An 18,518-nucleotide genomic window follows, 5' to 3' on the forward strand; every position below is an offset into this window, starting at 1 on the left:
AGATGCTGGAGATTTACTTGAATTCTTTAATCTACCTTTATACCTTGGGTTCTGATAGGACTACAGCTTTGGTTACACTGAACTGTTTGTTTATTTATTGACCATATCAGGCGTCATGCAGGATCAATCCCGTGCCTCCTGCAGTGCAAGTACAGGCTCTTAACCACTGGATCACCAAGGAAGTCCCATGCACTGGTTTTGATATGCAGAATTCACTGTCATTCACTTCTAGTTTGTAGTTTTAGTTTTGATTCTCTTGAAGTTATACTTGGAGGTGGTTTTAGATTCCTTAGTTGGGCAAATTTCTTTGACTATTCTTCTGTTCCATTTCTAATCTTCAAATTTTACAACCCTTTAAATGAACATCTTCTCATGATAATTACTTTGCTACTGTTTTTCAGAAGAGGTGGTTTTGAAGGTTTTTTCACATTTGATATATTCATAAGGCCCACCTCTTACATGTACTCCTAACACCTTAATAGTAATATGTATGTATGCTTAGTCGCTCAGTCGTGTCCGACTCTTTGAGACCCCATGGACTGTAGCCCACCAGGCTCCTCTGTCCATGGGGTTCTCCAGGAAAGAATACTGGAGTGGGTTGCCATTCCCTTCTCCAGGGGATCTTCCTGATCCAGGGATTGAACCTGGGTCTCTGGCATTGCAGACAGATTCTTTACCATCTGAGCCACCCTAGGACTTATGTCCTTAACAGTAATACTGTTATTAATTAATGACAATATTTATTGAGCATGGGCTTATGTAAAATTTCTGACAGTCCTCACAAAAACTCTATTTAGATACACATAATTATCACTGCTTAAAAATAAACAAACTGAGGAACTCAGACACTGCATAATTTGTGCAATGTTGTATAGTCAGCAATTGGTGGAAGTGAGATATTGTTAATTAAATAAGGTAAATGGCAAAAGGCACAGCCATAAATACTTTAATAGGGTCATTTTCTATTAGGAATTCTCATAGTTTAATATATTTTAAGTGGTAATATGAGGCTTTTCTATATTCATATTAAATGTTTTTCAGTATAAGCTCCCTGATTCCCTTAGTAAACAGTGAGTATGAGGCAAAAAGAATTCCCACATTTATTGAATTTTCTTGTGGTATGAGTTACCTGATGTTCCATAATAGAAGTGACAAATGAAGGTTCTCTGACAATAATTACATTACATTATGCATTATTTACTACTGAGCGAGGCATGAATTCCACATAAAGGCTTCCCTACGTCCCTAACACCAAGGCTTTCTAGCCAGTGTGAATTCTGTAGTGTTCGATGAGCTGTGAGCCAAGAATAAAGGCCTGCCCACATTCTCTACATTCATAAGGTTTGATACCAGGATGAATTCTTTGATGTTCAGTAAGTTGTGAACTACGAATGAAGGCCATTCCACATTCCCTACATTGATAGGGTTTCTCACAAGTATGAATTCGCTGGTGATGAGTCAGTTGTGAAACACGAATAAAGGCTTTCCCACATTCCTTGCATTCATAGGGCTTGTCACCTGTATGAATTCTTTGATGTTGAATAAGGTATGAACTACGACTGAAGGCCTTTCCACAGTCCTTACACTCATAGGGTCTGTCACCTGTATGAACTCTCTGATGTCGTGTAAGCTGTGCATGCTGTCTAAAGGCCTTCCCACATTCTTTACATTCATAGGGTTTCTCCCCAGAATGAATTCTTTGATGTCGAGTAACTTCTGAGCTATGAATAAAGCCCTTGCCACATTCCTTACATTCATAGGGTTTCTCCCCGGTATGAATTCTCTGATGTACAGTAAGTTGTGAATGCTGTCTAAAGGCCTTCCCACATTCTTTACACTGATAGGGTCTAGCACCTGTATGAATTCGCCGATGAACAGTAAGTTGTGAGCCACGAATAAAAGCCTTGCCACAGTCTTTACAGACGTAGGGTTTCTCACCTGTATGAGTCCTATGATGCAGAATAAGTTGTGAATGCTGTCGAAAGGCCTTTCCACATTCTTTACATTCGTAAGGTTTGACACCTGTATGAAGTCTCTGATGGAGAATGAGTTCTGAAGTTCGACCAAAGGCCTTCCCACACTCCTTGCAGTCATAAGGTTTCTCACCTGTATGAATTCTCTGATGTTGAACAAGGTGTGAGGTACGACTGAAGGCCTTCCCACATTCCTTACATTCAAAGGGCTTTTCACCAGTATGAGTTTTCTGATGTTGAATAAGGTGTGAGCCACGGCTGAATGCTTTCCCACATTCATTACATTCAATCGACTTCTCACCAGTCTCACTGCTGGGATGTAAGGTGAGTGATGTATGCCCACACTCAAAAGTGGGCATGTTTCCATAGGTCACTTGCTTAAAACAGCACTCATGATTTACTTGTTGTTTTTCGAACTGGCCTTTGTATGCCCAGTCTTCACCATAGCACTGAAGGCTTTCCATTAGCTCCCAATTGAATGACATGACTTCAAAGGTATCTTTCTGCAGAAATGTCTTACACCTTGACTCCAAGTCTGCAAAATGAAAACAAGTAAATACAACTTGTTCTTTCCCTCTAAGAGAAATTTAAAAATTCTTCAGTAGATTAGAGAGACAAGAATGAAAATAATCACCATAATTGGTGAACTGCTTGTGTAAGCCTCAAATATTGCTGTGCGATGTCTACAAAGCACATGAAGGCAAAGATATGATGAGACCTCACATGGTGCCAGAAAGGAATAAGAAAACAAGTTAAACCAGTGGTTCTTAGTTCTGCCAGAGGACAGAATCGTCCAGAAAGCCTTGTAACAAAAGAAATGTTCTTCAAGAACCACCCCACACTGAACCAAAACCTTTAGGTGTAGGCACAAGACATGTGTGTACATACTTCTCGAAATACAAAGTTAAGATTCACATAACGTGAAATTTCTCATTTAATCATTTTAAAGTGTACAATTCAGTGGTTTAGAGTACATTTCCAGAGTCATGCATTCACTGTTACTACCTAGCTCCAGAACATTCTGATCACTCCAAATAAAAACACTGTGCCACAGACTCACAGACACAGAGAACAGACTTGTGGAAGGGGGAGCGGGGGAGGGTTGGGTTGGGAGTTTGGGACTAGCAGACGCAAACTATTATATATAAGATGGATAAAGAACAAGGTCCTACTGTATAGCACTATATTCAATTTCCTATAATAAACCATAATGGAAAAAAATATGAAAAAGAATATACATATACATACACACAGATATATATATAACAATCACTTTATTGTACAGCAGAAACTAACAAAACATGTAAATCAATGGTATTTCAATAAAAAGAAAGAAAGAAACCCTGTGCCTATTAAGCAGCCACTCCCCATTCTCCAGTCCCTCCAGCCCCTGGCAATCACTAATGGCAGAGCAACACTAATTCTCTCTCTATGGATTTGCCTTTTCAGGGCATTTCATACAAATAAGGCATCTATATTTTTAACACTTTCTACCATGTGATGCTAGTGCCAATCAAATGAAAATCTCTGCTTAAACTTTTTCATAGCCTCCCCACTGCACTTAGAATAGATTTCAAATTCAATGCCATGGTTCACAGGTTTTTGGCAAAGCAGGTCCCTGCTTGTCCTTGTAGTCATTCTGTTGCTCTGTCTCCACCAAAGATAATGCATCTTCAAATTGAGTACTCTCCCCTTTCCTCCATAAGTAACAAACCACAGCCCTCCTTTGAGCATCTAGAATAAATTTAGGTCTTTTCCATCTTAGATCTCTATCAGGAATCCTGTCCTGGACCCTTTACATGGCTGATTTGCTCTTCAGGTCTCAGATTAAAACACACTTTCAAAAGCTCTCAGCACTTTCACTGCCCAGGGTGTGGGTTTTCCTGGTCAATCCTGCAAGCTGTGTGGTGTAGCCATTAAAAAAAAAAAAGAAGAAGATGGAAGGGGACTATGATCCAAGAAATGCAGGTGGCCTCTAGAAGCTGGAAAAGGGCAAGAAAACCGATCTTTACCTAGAGCCTACATAAAGGAATAAGCCCTTTGGACACCCTGAATTTACCCCAGTGAGATATATTTTGTATTTCTAATCTCTAGGACTGTGAGAAAATACATGTGTTGTTTTAAACCACCAAGTTTGTGGTAATGTGTTATACAAGGGTAGGAAACTAATACACACAGAAAGAAAACACTGAGTAACTCAATGTATCATGACTATTCAGTCTTAACTCTGGAGTCCAGTCTTCCAGGGAAATGTAAGATAGAGCCAAGTACAAAGAAAACCAGAAATCTGGTTCTTGGTTTCTGAGCTTTGAAGTACAGATGTCTTGGTAATTTAAGGCTAATTTAAGTGCATGGCAAATATAGTTTTGATTATATATACTTTTGTCCTCAAACATGGACTTTCAACTGCATCTCTGAATCAGGGGTTGGATTTTCTTTATAAGGCCAGATGATAATTATTTTAGGCTTTGTGGTTCAAGAGACAAAAATGAGGATGTTATGTAGGCACTTACATAATAAAAGAGAAAACAAATTGCTACACATTTTTTATTGATGAAATTCAAAGCATAATAATTTTTTTTTTTTTGTAATACAGGTCAAAGAATGAGAAGCATAGAATTCTTTTCTGCAGAAGGTAACATTTCACTTAACTGGAATTCAAGGTTAGTGTTCTCCAGCATCAGAATTGATGGTAAATATTTATCTGTTAGTGCTGATCTGTAATCAGATTTTATGTATTTCACTTTCGAAAATGTTTCATATAGATAGTTCTGTCAAATATTGATATAAATCCATAAGCATATGATTTTAATTATGTATATGCCTCTCTTAAAAGGCATTTACAGAATTCAACAGGCTCATAAGCTATATAAAGACAGGTAGCAGGACAGATTTGGCCCATAGTTCATAGTGTGCAGATGACTGATTTATATCATTACTGTTAAGAATAATGCAAACTATACATTTATAAATTATAAAAATGACAGTATGAAGCAAGAATTTCAGATCACTAAAACAAGATTAGAGTGGGGTGAATCCAAGCAGAGGTGGCAAACTTTTTCTGTAAAGGCCTACATAGTAAATTTTTTTTTAGGTTTTATGGACTACATAAAGTATATGTCACATATATATAATTTTAAACTCTTATGAAATGTATAAGCCATTGTTAGCTTGTGGATGGTACAAAAAACTGGCCACAAGCTGGACATGACCCATAGATTGTAGTATGCCAACCCCTGGTCTAGGTCATAGTAGAGTAAAAGATGGTAAAGGTCTTAAGGTCTTACTTTGCTCAGATAAAGAATTTCAAAGATACTATTTCATACCATCCAATCAAAGAAACGAGGTCTCCTTTGAGGACTGGCTGATTTCAGGAGTGAGGCAAGAAAAATACAGGATAAACCCAGAGTATGTTGTAAGCTCCAGAAAATAAGGAAGTAGTCAAAAACAGGAAGAGGGAATGCCAAAAGAACATAGGAGTCAACCTGAAGATGTTCCCAAATGGCCAAAGCTTTCCCAATGAGCAATTTGAACAACAACAAAAAAATGGTATTTTTGAACTACAACTCATAGGATACATAAATAAATAAATAGCCTATACTGATAGAAGTAAATCTCTGAATAAGCAGATGAATGGGAAAGGGGGTAGGGAAAGCCCTTCCGTACAGAAGAATTCCAATTAATAAATGCAGGGGCAATAAGGGACACATAATCAACACACAGCAACACTACTGTATTAACTGTTATAGATAAGATGGATACTAAAATTATAGTGGGCAAAGTGAGGAGAAATAGCATATCTATGTAGCTGTGAAGTATCTCCCTCCAAGATAATTACCAATTACAGTTGGAAAAGTAGTAACCTTACAGGAAAGAAATATGGAAGAAACCTTAACCAAGTTGATCAAGTTAACACTACCAGTAATATTAACATCATATTGGGGGTTGCAATCCCTGATATGATGCACAGAGAAGGACACAGTATCACTTCTGTGGTATTCCTGCCAAAGATGCATAACTTCAATCTAATTGTAGAAAATATCAAGACAAACACAAGTGAGAGACATTCTCCAAAAGAGAACTCATCAAAAGGATCAAGCTCATGAAAGACAGGAATTGTCACAGAGTGGAGGATGCTAAGGAGACACAACAATTAAATGCAATGTGGGATCCCAGACTGGATCCTGGTATAGAAGAAGGACATCAGGGGAAAAACTGATGAAATTCTAATAAGATCTGTAGATCAGTTAATAGTACTATACTGATGTTAATTTCCTGGTTTTGATAACTATACTATGATTATATAAAATTTTAACCCTGGGAAGCTGAGTGGAGGGTATTTGGGAATTCCTTGTAATAATTTTGCAAATTTTCTACAAGTCTAAACTAAAATGATTTCAAAATAAAAATATGTCGGAAAAAAACTTTACCAGAAAGAAGGACTTCCCTGATGGTCCAGTGGCTAGGACTCTGAGCTCCCAGTGCAGGGGGCCTGGTTCAATCCCTGGGTTAGATCTCACATGCTGCAGTTAAGAGCTCCTGTACTGCCAATTAAAGATCCTGTGCAGCCAAATAGTTAAATAAACAAATAAATATTTAAAAACAAAATTTTTACTAAATGGAAAAAAATCCTATTTCAGTCTTTAGGTGGGAAGAGAAATGCAGGTTTAAGCACATTTCTTAAAAGTCAAGTTAAAGATTATTGTACCTCTAAATTGCTTGAAAGGCAATAAAATGTGAGGGAAACAAATAAAAAGAATGAGGAACAGAAAATATAAAATAAGACAACAGGAATAAGAACAGACATATGAATGATCACAAATGAGAATGGATTAAATTCTATTAAAATTTTGGAGAAGGAAATGGCAACCCACTCCAGTACTCTTTCCTGGAGAATCCCATGGAGGGAGGAGCCTGGTAGGCTACAGTCCATGGGGTCGCAAAGAGTTGGACACTACTGAGCGACTTCACTTTCTTTCACTTTCACTTTCCCTTGATTATATCTGATCACACATTTTTTCTAATAATTATGTCGAATACCAGTTTTTGAAATAAAATTTTAAAAAGATAAATTCTATTAAAATTGATTTAAAAAGGAAACTAATTCTGATTATAGTGACATGCTTAAAATGGCAATTTTTAAAAAGGATAAGCAAAGACACAAATAATTTTTTAAACTAACAAAAACAGGGTACTTTATATTAATGTCAGAAAAACTAGAATTCAAGAATAAAAGCACTAAGTGGCAAAATGAAGGATGGACTGTACTGCAAATACAATTTGCAACAAGGATCTATATTTCACCTTTATATTAATAAAAATGTTGTATATAGTAGCAAAATATATAATACAATTAACAGCTCTCCGAATTTGACAGTACAAGTACAGAGAATGTTAAAAGGACATACAGACTCTAAACCATATAATAAAAAGGCTTAAAGAGGTGAATGCACCATCCAAAGAACACTAGTTTAAATACACATGGAATATTTCCCCAAACTGGAACAACTTGACTTATTGACAACACTGGAAGAAAAAAGGCAGTGGAATGAGTTCTTTGGGCTGAGAAAAAAACTCTTGCCAACACAGAATTCCATACTCAGTGAAAATATCCTACAAGAAAGAAGGTAGAATAATGACATTTTCATGTGGTCAGAAACTGAGAGAATTTGTCAACAGCAGACCTACACAAAAAGAAATGTTAAGGGTGTTGTTCAAATAGAGAAAAACATGCTCCCAGAGGGAAACAGATGACAACAATACAAAGAAGTCAGGAGGTTGTAACCGATAACCAAGTATTCAAAGGCTTCAACTCTATCGAGCAAGTGCCAGTTACAAATACTTGATAACATTTATTTAGTGATTGTTATGGCCTGGCATTGTTCTGGGCATTTTTACATACTAACTCATAAAGAAGCCACAATAACTACATGAGGAAGGCACTATTTTTAATCATATTTGCAGAGGAGAAAACTGAAGCACAGAGAATTGAAGTAACTGACCTAAATTCATAGATCTAGTAAGTGACTGAGCCAGGATGTGAACTCACAAAATCTGATTCTAGAGTATTCCCTCAGTCACTCTACATCCTAACCTCTCAAAAGGTAAGAGAATAAATGGATTGCTAAATTAGGTAAAGCGAGAAGCTGTTTTAAGAAAATAAGTATTTTTTAAGGAATGAAGACATTTGCAGAAAAAATGCTAAGAACAGGTGAAACAGGTGCCCCTGGAGAAGAAAGAGGGGCACATTCCTTTTTGAAATGAGATGAAACATGAGAGAAGAAAGGACAAGAAGGAGTTAATGGGGATAAGGGTGAGGTTCCCTTGGAAGCAGATGCTCTGTTCTTTATGGCCTCATGTCTCAGGCTTTTCTTCCTTAGCAGTGTTTTGAGGGAGTTTCCTAACAATAACTCAAGTTACTGTGATGAGTTAACACTCCTGCAGGGCTGTCATTGCCAGTGACTTCCCACCACTGGATCAGCCCTCACTCACCTGGGCACCATGGTCTTGTCATATCATTCACAACCATCCAGGGTTCCTTCCCTTGCTCCAGTAAGGAGACAACATCGGGCTTAGAAATGGAAAGTCCTGTTTATAGGAAAAGAAATGGGACATGATCATGCTGTTCCCAAACTCCAACCCAGTCCCCTGGTCGCTGAGGAAGGGAGGCGGTTACATAAAGGGAGGTGTGAAGGCTGTCCGCAGGTTAGGAAGGTGGAGGTGCCAAGGCACTATCCATTTGCACTTCGATGAAGCACTAAACAATTCCTTTGGAGACAGAGCAGGAACTTAGCCAGCCACTTGTAAGTCTTCCTAGAAATTCACCATGAAGAAACCAGAAACTGCATTCTCCATTTGTTTTCTCCTTCTCCCCAGTCCTCACTCTTCCTGGCCCTGCTCTATGCCCAGCTGTGCCCTAGTTTACCTGTATTGCATGTGTGTGCTTGTGTGAGTGCTCAGTCGCTCAGTCATGTCTGACTCTTGGCAATCGCATGGACTGTGGCCCTTCAGGCCCCTCTGTCCATGGAATTTTCCATGAAAGAATACTGGAGTGGGTTGCCATTTCTTCTTCCAGGGGATGTTCCCAACCCAGGGATCAAACCCATGTCTCCTGCATTCTTTACCACTGATCCACCTGGGACATAAGGACTGTATTACCCTGATCTTATTATTTCTCACTGGGTTTGGTAGGTGGAAAGCATCAGTGGGCAGGAAGAGACAGTCCAGGATATTTCTTTTTCCTCTCCCCTCTTCCTTTGACCCAGGAGTTCTGGATACAGCTACACCTGCTGCTAGCCAGCCCTTCTCCACGGCTTGTGCTCTCACCATTTTCCAGTGGCAGTCTTTCCTCCCTTGACCCCCTCCAGCCAGAGTGGATAACAGCCTCCCGCTGCTGTAGTCCCTGGCAGCTGTCTTTCCTGGCTGCTCCTGTATTATACAATGTCCTTACCTAGTGAGACCAAGTTGCCAAAGTTTTCCAAAGTCACCTCCCTGTACAGGTCCCTCTGGGCAGGTTCCAGGCACTTCCATTCTTCCTGAGAGAACTCTACAGCCACATCCCTAAATGTCACCAATCCCTGAAACAATAAACCCAGGCACTACCAGTAAATGAAATGACTTTTATTTTTTAAATTACAAAATTTTTCAAAATCCACTGAAGTATATAGTATAATGGCCCCCATGCATCCATTACTCTGCTTCAGTCATTTACGAGGACCTTACATATTTCCATTTTTTACCCTTGGTGTTTTCTGAGGTGAATCCCACATACAAAATTATAGTATTTCACTCACAAATACTTTAGTATCTAACAGATTAGACTTAAAAATTTTTTTTAAGATTTATTTATATATTTTTTGGGTGTGCTGGGTCTTCGTTGCTGACCATGGGCTTTCTCTAGTTACGGTGGGTGGGAGATACTCTTCATCGTGGTGCGTGGGCTTCTCATTGTGGTGGCTTCTCTTGTAGCAGAGCATGGGCTCTAGGGCATGTGGGCTTCAGTAGTTGCAGCACGCAGGCTCTAGAGCACTGGTTTAGTAGTTGTGGTACACGGGCTTAGCTGCTTCATGGCATATGGGATCGTCCCAGACCAGGGATTGAACTGGTATCCCTCACATTGCAAGGCAGATTCTTAACCACTGGCCCACCAGGGAATAACCAGAATATCACTATCACATAGAATAAAATTAACAACAGTTTCCTAATAACTAGATCAAGTCAAGTTTCAAATTGCCTTAATTTTCTCAGAAGATATATTTTTTTTTCCAGAAATGATTTTTGACAGTTGGTTTGTTGAAATCAGGATTCAAACAAAATCCACCCCTTGAAACTAGTTTACAGACTTCCTGTATCTCTCAAGTCTCTAACAGCCCCTTTAAAAAGTTTTATTGCTATTTATTCATTAAACAAACATTTGAATCAGTAGCATTTCCCAGATTCTGCATTTGGCTCATCACATCTTCATGGTAGTGTTTAATATGCTGCTCTACTTCCATAATTTTTAAAGGGTCATAAATATGTCAGAGATTGTACTGTGTTCTTCCTGTAGCATCTCATTAGGAGACACATAATGACTGGTTGTCTCATTTTTAATGAGGTTAAAATTCATGCAGTTGGGGGAAATAGAAGAATTAAAGTCTGCCCAATGTGAGACACTCCTAGGTACAAAGCCTTTCTGAAGAAAGGCATCTTCTTGTTGTTGTTCAGTCTCTCAGTCGTGTCTGACTCTTTGTGACCCCATGGACTGCAGCAGACCAGGCTTCCCTGTCCTTCACCATCTCCTGGAGTTTGCTCAAACTCATGTCCACTGAGTCGGTGAGACACTCCTAGGTATAAAGCCTCTTTGAAGAAAGGCATCTTCTACCAGCTCCCTAAGGACTACCACATATCAAACCAATTAAGTTAATTCAATGGGGAAAGATTAGTCTGTTAACAAATAGTGCTGGAATAAGTGAGTATCTAAATGCAAATTAACTCAAAATAGATTGTAGATATAAATGTAAAAGCTAAAATCATAAAACTTTTAGAAGAAAACATAGGAGTACATCTTCACAGCCTTGGTCAAGCAATGGTTTCTTAGGCATGGCACCAACCACCAAAAATAAACAAAAAGAACAAAAGAACAAGAAGATAAAATAAATTTCATCAAAATTAAAAACTTTTGTTCTGCAAATAATTTCATAAAGAAAGTGAGAATCCAACCCACAAAACTGAGAGAAAATACTGGCAATTTGTATATCAGATAAGAGACTTGAATCCAGAATATATAAAGAACTCTTACAACTCAATAATAAAACAGACAACTTAATTTTAAACTAGCCAAAGAATCTGAAGAGATTTCTCCCAAGAAGATATACAAATGGCCAATAAGCATATGAAAAGATGCTCAACATCACTGATTATTGGGCAAATGCAAATCAGAACCACAATAAAATGGTACTTCACATCCATTAGGATGGCTATTATGAAACACAGAAGAAAACAAAACAAAAAAACTTCCAAAAACACTTTTCGGTGAAGATGTGGAGAACAGAATCCTCTTGGATTGCTGGTAGGGATGTGAAATGGGGTAGCCACTTTGGAAAACAGTTGTGCCAGCTCCTCAAAACGTGGGCGAGGCATCACGCTGCCCAGCAGCTCCAGTCCTAGGTACAGAGAAAAGCGTCCACCGAAAAACACCGGGATGTCCTGATGTTTACAGCAGCATTATTCATGATAGCCAGAAGTAGAAGCTATCAAATGTCCAAAGACTGATGAGTTGATGAGCAAAATGTGGTCTACAATATCCATGGAATATTGCTTGCTATAAAAATTAGCAAAATACAAATACATGCTATATGATAGAAGTTTGAAAACATACTGAGAAGAAAAATCACACATAAAAGATCAAATATTGGATGACCCCTTTATACAAAAAGTCCAGAATAGGCAATTTCATAGAGACAGAAAGTAAATTGGTGGTTGTCAGGGGAAGAGGAAGGGAGTTTGGGAGTGATGGCTAATGCAAACAGGACTATTATTTTTTGGTAGTGATATAAGTGTTCTAAAATGGCTGTGCTGGCAGCTGCACAACTCTGCAAATACACTAAAAAGCACTGAGCAGTACACCTGTATGGATGACTTTCATTGTGTGTGAGTTATATACATGTATAATAAAGAAAGCTGTTAGTGCTACTGAAGGCTTTTGTTAACGCTGGTTAAATCTACTAAAATATACCACATTAGAAATTAAAAGAGAGAAATGTTTAAATTACTATCAATTTATTTAAATAACTAATAATAAGCCTGTTACATGCTAATATAAATAACGCATTTGATGAAAAATAACTGTCAGAATAAAGAATTTAGTAGCACTGTTTTATATTTTTGCAAATCTCTTTAATGACTGGCTGAATGAAAGAGATTTTCATGCCTTCTGTATTCAACCAGTTGGTCAACTTAATTTTATTTTATTTTTTGGCCACGCCACATGGCTTGCAGGATCTTAGCTTCCCACTCAGGGACTGAACCTGGGCCACGGTAGTGAAAGCCTGGAATCCTAACCACTGGGCCACCAGGGAATTCCCCAGTCTGTTAGGATAACACATTTCATATAGCTTCTGGGAAATTCCACTGTACACTCATTCGAGTTGTGAGTGAAAAAAGGAAATAATGTGTTAGTATTATTATTGAAGTAATTTTGGCCCCTAGACCTCCTTGAAAGGGTCTCAAAGTCTTCCTGGACCACTTTAAGAACTGCTGACCTAACGCTACACAATTTAACATGAAAGAGTTGAAAATACACTGTGCTGAGTAAAACAATCTGGTAAAAAATAGAGTATGATAAGTGTACATCAAATTTAAAAATGGCAAACTCTAAAAGTAAAAAGTAAAAACTCAAAAGTAAATTGTTTAGTAGGCATCCATGTGGGTTTCCCAGGTGGCACCAGTAGTAAAGAACCCGTCTGCCAATGCAGGAGACATAAGAGATGCAGATTTGACCCCTGAGTTGGGAAGATCCGCTGGAGGAGGGCATGGCAACCCACTCTGGTACTCTTGCTTGAAGAATATCATGGACAGAGAAGTCTGGCAGGCTACAGTCCATAGGGTCGCAAAGAGTCAGACACAACTGAAGTGACTCAGCACACACGCATGCATGAATCCATGTATGGCAAAATTATTATAAGAATCAAAGTGAAAAAAAATAAGAATCAAAGTACCAACAAACACAAAATTAAACAGTCATTAACACTGGCAAGGCAGGCCTTCCCTGGTGGTCCAGTGGTTAAGAGTCCACCTCGCAATGCAGGGGACACCAGTTCAGTCACTGATCCAGGAAGATCCAAAATGCTGCAGGGCAACTAAGCCCCTGGGCCACAACTACTGAAGCCTGAGCCCTAGAACCTGTGCTTTGCAATAAGAGAAGACACCGCAGTGAGAAGCCTGTGCACAACTCCAGAGTAGCTCCACCTGCCACAACTAGAGAAAAGCCCTCACATAAAAACGAAGATCTGGTGCAGCCACAGATAAATAAATAAATTAAAAAACACTGGCAAGGCAGTATATGTGAAGGGATGTGGGAGGGGTTCCTCAGATGGTACATTAAGCTGAGTGATGAATATACCAACATTCATTTTATTATTCTTTATATCACATGCATGTTATAGATATGTTTTTGTATATATTCTTTGATAGTGTGAAATGTTTTATGATTTTTATGGGGGAGGTGACATTTAAAAATCAAAGAGAAAAAAAGAAACTATTTGGGTTAATGGAAAAGGTCAAGGTTATCTTCTTTTTGGCTCTATTTAGCCATGGTTCTGATAAGGGCAGCTCTCGTATTTCTCTCAAGAGAATATACTTCTGCTCCATTGGTGCTCTAGTAAGAACACTGCTGGAGAAGAGAGGGCAACCAGAAGTAGGGGCCGGGGGGCATCATCATTCATTCCCTGCAATGGAGGAACTGAGAGCAGGTTATCGAATGGGGCTCAAGCAAGACATTCATTTTATTATTCTTTATATCACATAAGACAGGAAAATTTCAGGATAAGGAACACAAATGTTGATATTATTTCAAGAATAGAGGAAATTTCCACTTACCTGGATCATGGCTTTTAGAACCACCTGTCCTGCTTGGATTTCTTTAGATTCTTCTGTTGAACAAGTGAAAAGTCCTGAAAAAACAGAGTAGGGGGGAGAAGGGGCACATCTCATAAACTGAGCTTAATTAGAGACAGCATTCATTTAGGCTTCTCTAGTAGCTCTCACCGGAGAAGGCAATGGCACCCCACTCCAGTACTCTTGCCTGGAAAATCCCATGGATGGAGGAGCCTGGTGGGCTGTAGTCCATGGGGTCGCTAGGAGTCGGACATGACTGAGCAACTTCACTTTCACTTTTCACTTTTCTGCATTGGAGAAGGAAATGGCAACCCACTCCAGTGTTCTTGCCTGGAGAATCCCAGGGACGGGGGAGCCTGGTGGGCTGCCGTCTATGGGGTCGCACAGAGTCGGACACGACTGAAGCGACTTAGCAGCAGCAGCAATAGCTCTGATGGTAAAGCATCTGCCTGCAATGCAGCAGACCAAAGTTTGATCCCTGGGTTGGGAAGATTCCCTGGAGAAGGAAATGGCAACCCACTCCAGTATCCTTGCCTGGAAAATTCCATGGACAAAGGAGTGTGGCGGGCTGTACAGTCCATGGGGTCTCAAAGAGTTGGACACAATTGAGTGACTTTTTTTTTTTATTTAGTCATAAACCACCTAAACAGACAAGCTTAAAACAACTGTACTTCCAGGGTCCCTGCTTGGCTTCTTTTGCCACCTCCTTGACTCCCCACACAACACTAATACCAAGAACTAATGAGTTAACAAAACCCAGCCCTTTCCTAGACCATAGGGAAACTGAAAGATGGAATCAAGGTGAATGTGCTCCATCATTCACACAGAATCCAAGCATCTCAGCAGGTGGGGTTCCGGCTGGGACAGTCTCTGTCCCACAGACTGGGATAGCATCACCTATTGTTAATGCTAATCTATACCCCAGATGGGGCCTAGACAGCTCCCAGTCGTTCCAAGCAGACCTTCCTTTGTGGCTGAGGCAAAGAAGATTGCAACACAGACTCACTCAGCCTTCATGTGAGGACAGTACCTACAGACTGGGACCTACAGGTTAGGAGCAGAGCATACCTGAGCAGGCCAAACCTTATGAAAAAGACATCCTTAAACAAAGTCTTCCAGCTTTTCTGGGCTCAACAGGCAAAACCTCTGGGTATGTCCCTGGCTCTGCGTTCTCCTTCCAAGTCCAAAAAGGGGCCACGCCATCCATATGAGGGGCTCTGTTAAAGCCTCCAGCCAGAGCTGGACTAACCAGATAGGAGCAAGGAAACCACAGTAATACAGGCATCTTACAAGCATACGGGCACATCCAGAATACTGACCTGAGTGAGAACTCAGTTCCTAGAAGCCTTTTGGCCAAGCAATCCTTATTTTCCACCTAAGCCCTCTCCACTGCTTTCCTGAAGAATAAGATTCCTTCTGTGGCTGGCAGCTGCTGAGGCTGGTGGAGAGCAGCCTACTTCAAAATTAGGAGAATGCAGGGAGGGGGTTGTTTTGGTCTGTTTGTTTTTTTGGCTGCACTGAGCAGCATGCAGAATCTTAGCTGCCTGACCAAGGATCAAACCTGCAACCCCTGCAGTGGAAACTCGGATTCTTTTTTTTTTTTTCTAGTTATCTTTACTTTCAGATTCTTTTTCTTTGAAGTTAAAATTATTCATTTATTCACAAATAGTTATTGATGACATACTATGTGCTCAGCATTGGGGGATATCATCATTGCATAAATAAAATTTATAATCTTATGTGAAGAATTATTATTATAACCTCATCTAGCATTATACAAATATGTACTTAGTAACTCTTAAGTGCTCTGCAAAACAGCTGCAGTAAAGAGTATATGGCAGTTGGATGGAAGCTCTAATTCTTTTTTTTTTTACCATTAAAAAAATTTTATCGGGGTATAGTTGATTTACAATGTGTTAGTTTCAAGTATACAGTAAACTGAATCAGTTATACATACACTTTGGGATCCTCTTCTCTTATAGACTGCTACAGAGCACTGAATTTCCTGTGCTATACAGGTCTTTATTAGTTATCTATTTTATACTTAGTGGTGTGTATGCATCAATTCCAATCTTCCAATTTATCCCTCCCCAAATCTTTACCACTTCTAGGCATACAGTTCAGTGGTAATAACTATGTTCATAACATTGACCAATTATCACCACCATCCATCCCCATCAACTCTTTCACCTTGTAAAAGTAAAACAATACCCATTAAATACTTCTTCACTTCCTCATTCCCAGCTCCTGACAACCACCAGGATTATTCTTCTTCTAAGAATATATCCAGACAACCTATGTTTTCACCAATTCATCAAAAAGAAAACTGGATGATTGTGTTAATAGTATAATTAAAACCTCAAATATTAAAAATACTATGGTACTCCATCTAGAAATCCTCAACACTGGTGTCAATATATGACAAACCTAATTTTAGTTTTTTGTAATGTAGCTGGAAAGAGGTACATACAGCTAGATGTCAACTGATGCTCATTCACTTTCACATCCCTAAACCTTTCTGTACCCTCTTGTTTTTACTCAGACCCACCTATTTTTATTTGCTTTAAAACATTTTATTGCAATCTTTCTAATAAAGATCACCTAATTGATTTTGGTCCCCAAACTTCTAATCAGCCCATCCCCTCTGCACCAGAGTTTGACGGCTGCTCACACAGGTTCATGCAGGAAACATGTGAAGTTCCAAGGATCTGACCAACACCAGGTAGGACATCCTCTGCATCAGCAAAATCCTAAAACACAGTACCAGGCAGAAGGCATGCTGCTCTCCACTTCTTGTCACAGCCTGTTGCTGAAGTGGCAGGAACCACCACCTGGACATCCCAGCCACCCCAAAAGTGCTTCTCCAAGTGAATTCTAAACCTTAGGCCTTCAGTCACCAGGTTAGCCTGGAATCTCTGTGAAGGGGTACTGCCCTGGCTGGGCTTCCAAAGCTCTCAGGCCTACTTTTAAAAATAACACACCGGTGGACGTTTTAACTCCCTCGTGGTGCCTCGGACCCTCCTTCGAGAATCAGGAGCCTGCACGCGGTAGCTGTGCAAAGACGGCGCAGGCGGCAGCCTCCCCCTGGTTTGGCGAAGGTTCCACAGCAGAGTACTGGGGAACCGCCGGAGAACCAGAGAACCATTTTTACTCTCTGCATGTTCGCCGAACAAAGAGCGGAAGCTCTAATTCTTAATGACTGAACTGCAGGGAAGTCCCAGAACTCAGGGTTTTTTTTTTTTTTTTTTTTTTTTTTTTTTTTTTTTTTTTTAAGAGGCTGGTTCTAATTAGAGAGGCAAGGAGCTTACTATGGTGAGGAGAGTCAGAAGGAAGACTAAATCATTGGGGGGTGATGTCAAGAAGATTTCAGAATGTGATCTGGGGCCTAAAAATCAGAGAATTTAATAGACAAAAAAAGGACAGAAGGTGGCTCAGTAGTAAAGAATCCACCTGCCAAACAGGAGACATGGGTTCAATCCCTGGGTTGGGAAGATCCTCTGGAGAAGGAAATGGCAACCCACTTTTAGTAGTCTTTCCTGGAAATCCCATGGACAGAGGAGCCCAGCAGGCTCCAGTCCATGGAGGGACGAAGAGTTGGTCCTGATTGAGCGCACACACGTGGAAGGGGACAGAACAGCACTCTGAGCAGAGTGAAGAGTAGTGGCAAAAAACAGTGGACCAAACGTAGATGGTGTGTTTGGAGAGCAGAGAATACTGGGAATAACTTGTATAGTTTGGGGCAGAGTTCAGACCAGTGCTGTCTTATAGAACCTTTGTGATGGGGGAAATCTACACATCTTGTTCTGTCAGTAATGCAGCCAATAGCCACATGTGGCAAACTAAGCATTTGCAATGTGGCTAGTCTGACCCAGGAACTGAGTTCTTAATTTAATTTTAGTTAATCTGAATTTAAATTTAATTAATTCTAGAATCTAGAGGAAGATGGCTCAGCAGTCAAGAATCTGCCTACAATGCAGGAGTTGCAAAAGACGTAAATTCAATCCCTGGGTAGGGAAGACCCCCTAGAGTAGGAAATGGCAAACTACTCCAGTATTCTTGCCTGGAGAACTTCCATGGACAGAGGAGCCTGGTGGGCTACCGTCCATAGTGTCGTGAAGAACTGGACACAACCAAAGTGACTGAGCATGCATGCACTACATAATGCATGTAGATAATGCTTACAACGTTAACTATGAGGACAGGTCTCATCACCACTGTGAATGGCACCTGCCACAGTGATTGAAGGATAAAGGTGACCAATGAATACTGATCAAATATATAAAAGTTTGGTTTTCATCAGAAATTAATGGAAGGCCACTGAAGAACTTAAAGAAGGAAGAGATAGGGCCAATATGGCCAGATTATTTTCGTGGAGAGGAGTAAAACTGGAGTCAGGGAGATCAACTGAAAGGTGATTGTCCTTTCCCAAACAAAGGGCCTGACCCAAGA

At 39.8% G+C, this 18,518-nt stretch overlaps 1 protein-coding gene across 11 annotated transcripts in view; it reads right to left on the reverse strand.

Annotated features, from left to right (window-relative positions):
• Positions 1 to 930: 930 nt before the first annotated feature.
• Positions 931 to 18,518, reverse strand: part of ZNF565 (zinc finger protein 565) — a 28,295-nt gene continuing 10,707 nt past the window's right edge. For 10 of the 11 annotated variants that reach the window (XM_044931275.1, XM_044931272.1, XM_044931274.1 and 7 more), the window contains 4 exons: positions 14,052 to 14,125; positions 9,424 to 9,550; positions 8,466 to 8,561; positions 931 to 2,508 (listed from right to left, as the gene is read on the reverse strand). In XM_044931275.1, coding sequence (XP_044787210.1) covers positions 1,262 to 2,508; positions 8,466 to 8,561; positions 9,424 to 9,550; positions 14,052 to 14,060 — 1,479 coding nt within the window. In that variant the 5' untranslated portion in view covers positions 14,061 to 14,125 and the 3' untranslated portion in view covers positions 931 to 1,261. Of the gene's footprint in view, positions 2,509 to 2,607; positions 3,066 to 8,465; positions 8,562 to 9,423; positions 9,551 to 14,051; positions 14,126 to 18,518 lie in introns of those variants that run through there. The other variant, XM_045163250.1, reaches the window with a different exon arrangement.

The sequence above is a fragment of the Bubalus bubalis genome, chromosome 18 (assembly GCF_019923935.1).
Source record: "Bubalus bubalis isolate 160015118507 breed Murrah chromosome 18, NDDB_SH_1, whole genome shotgun sequence".
NCBI classification, from domain to species: Eukaryota; Metazoa; Chordata; class Mammalia; order Artiodactyla; family Bovidae; genus Bubalus; species Bubalus bubalis.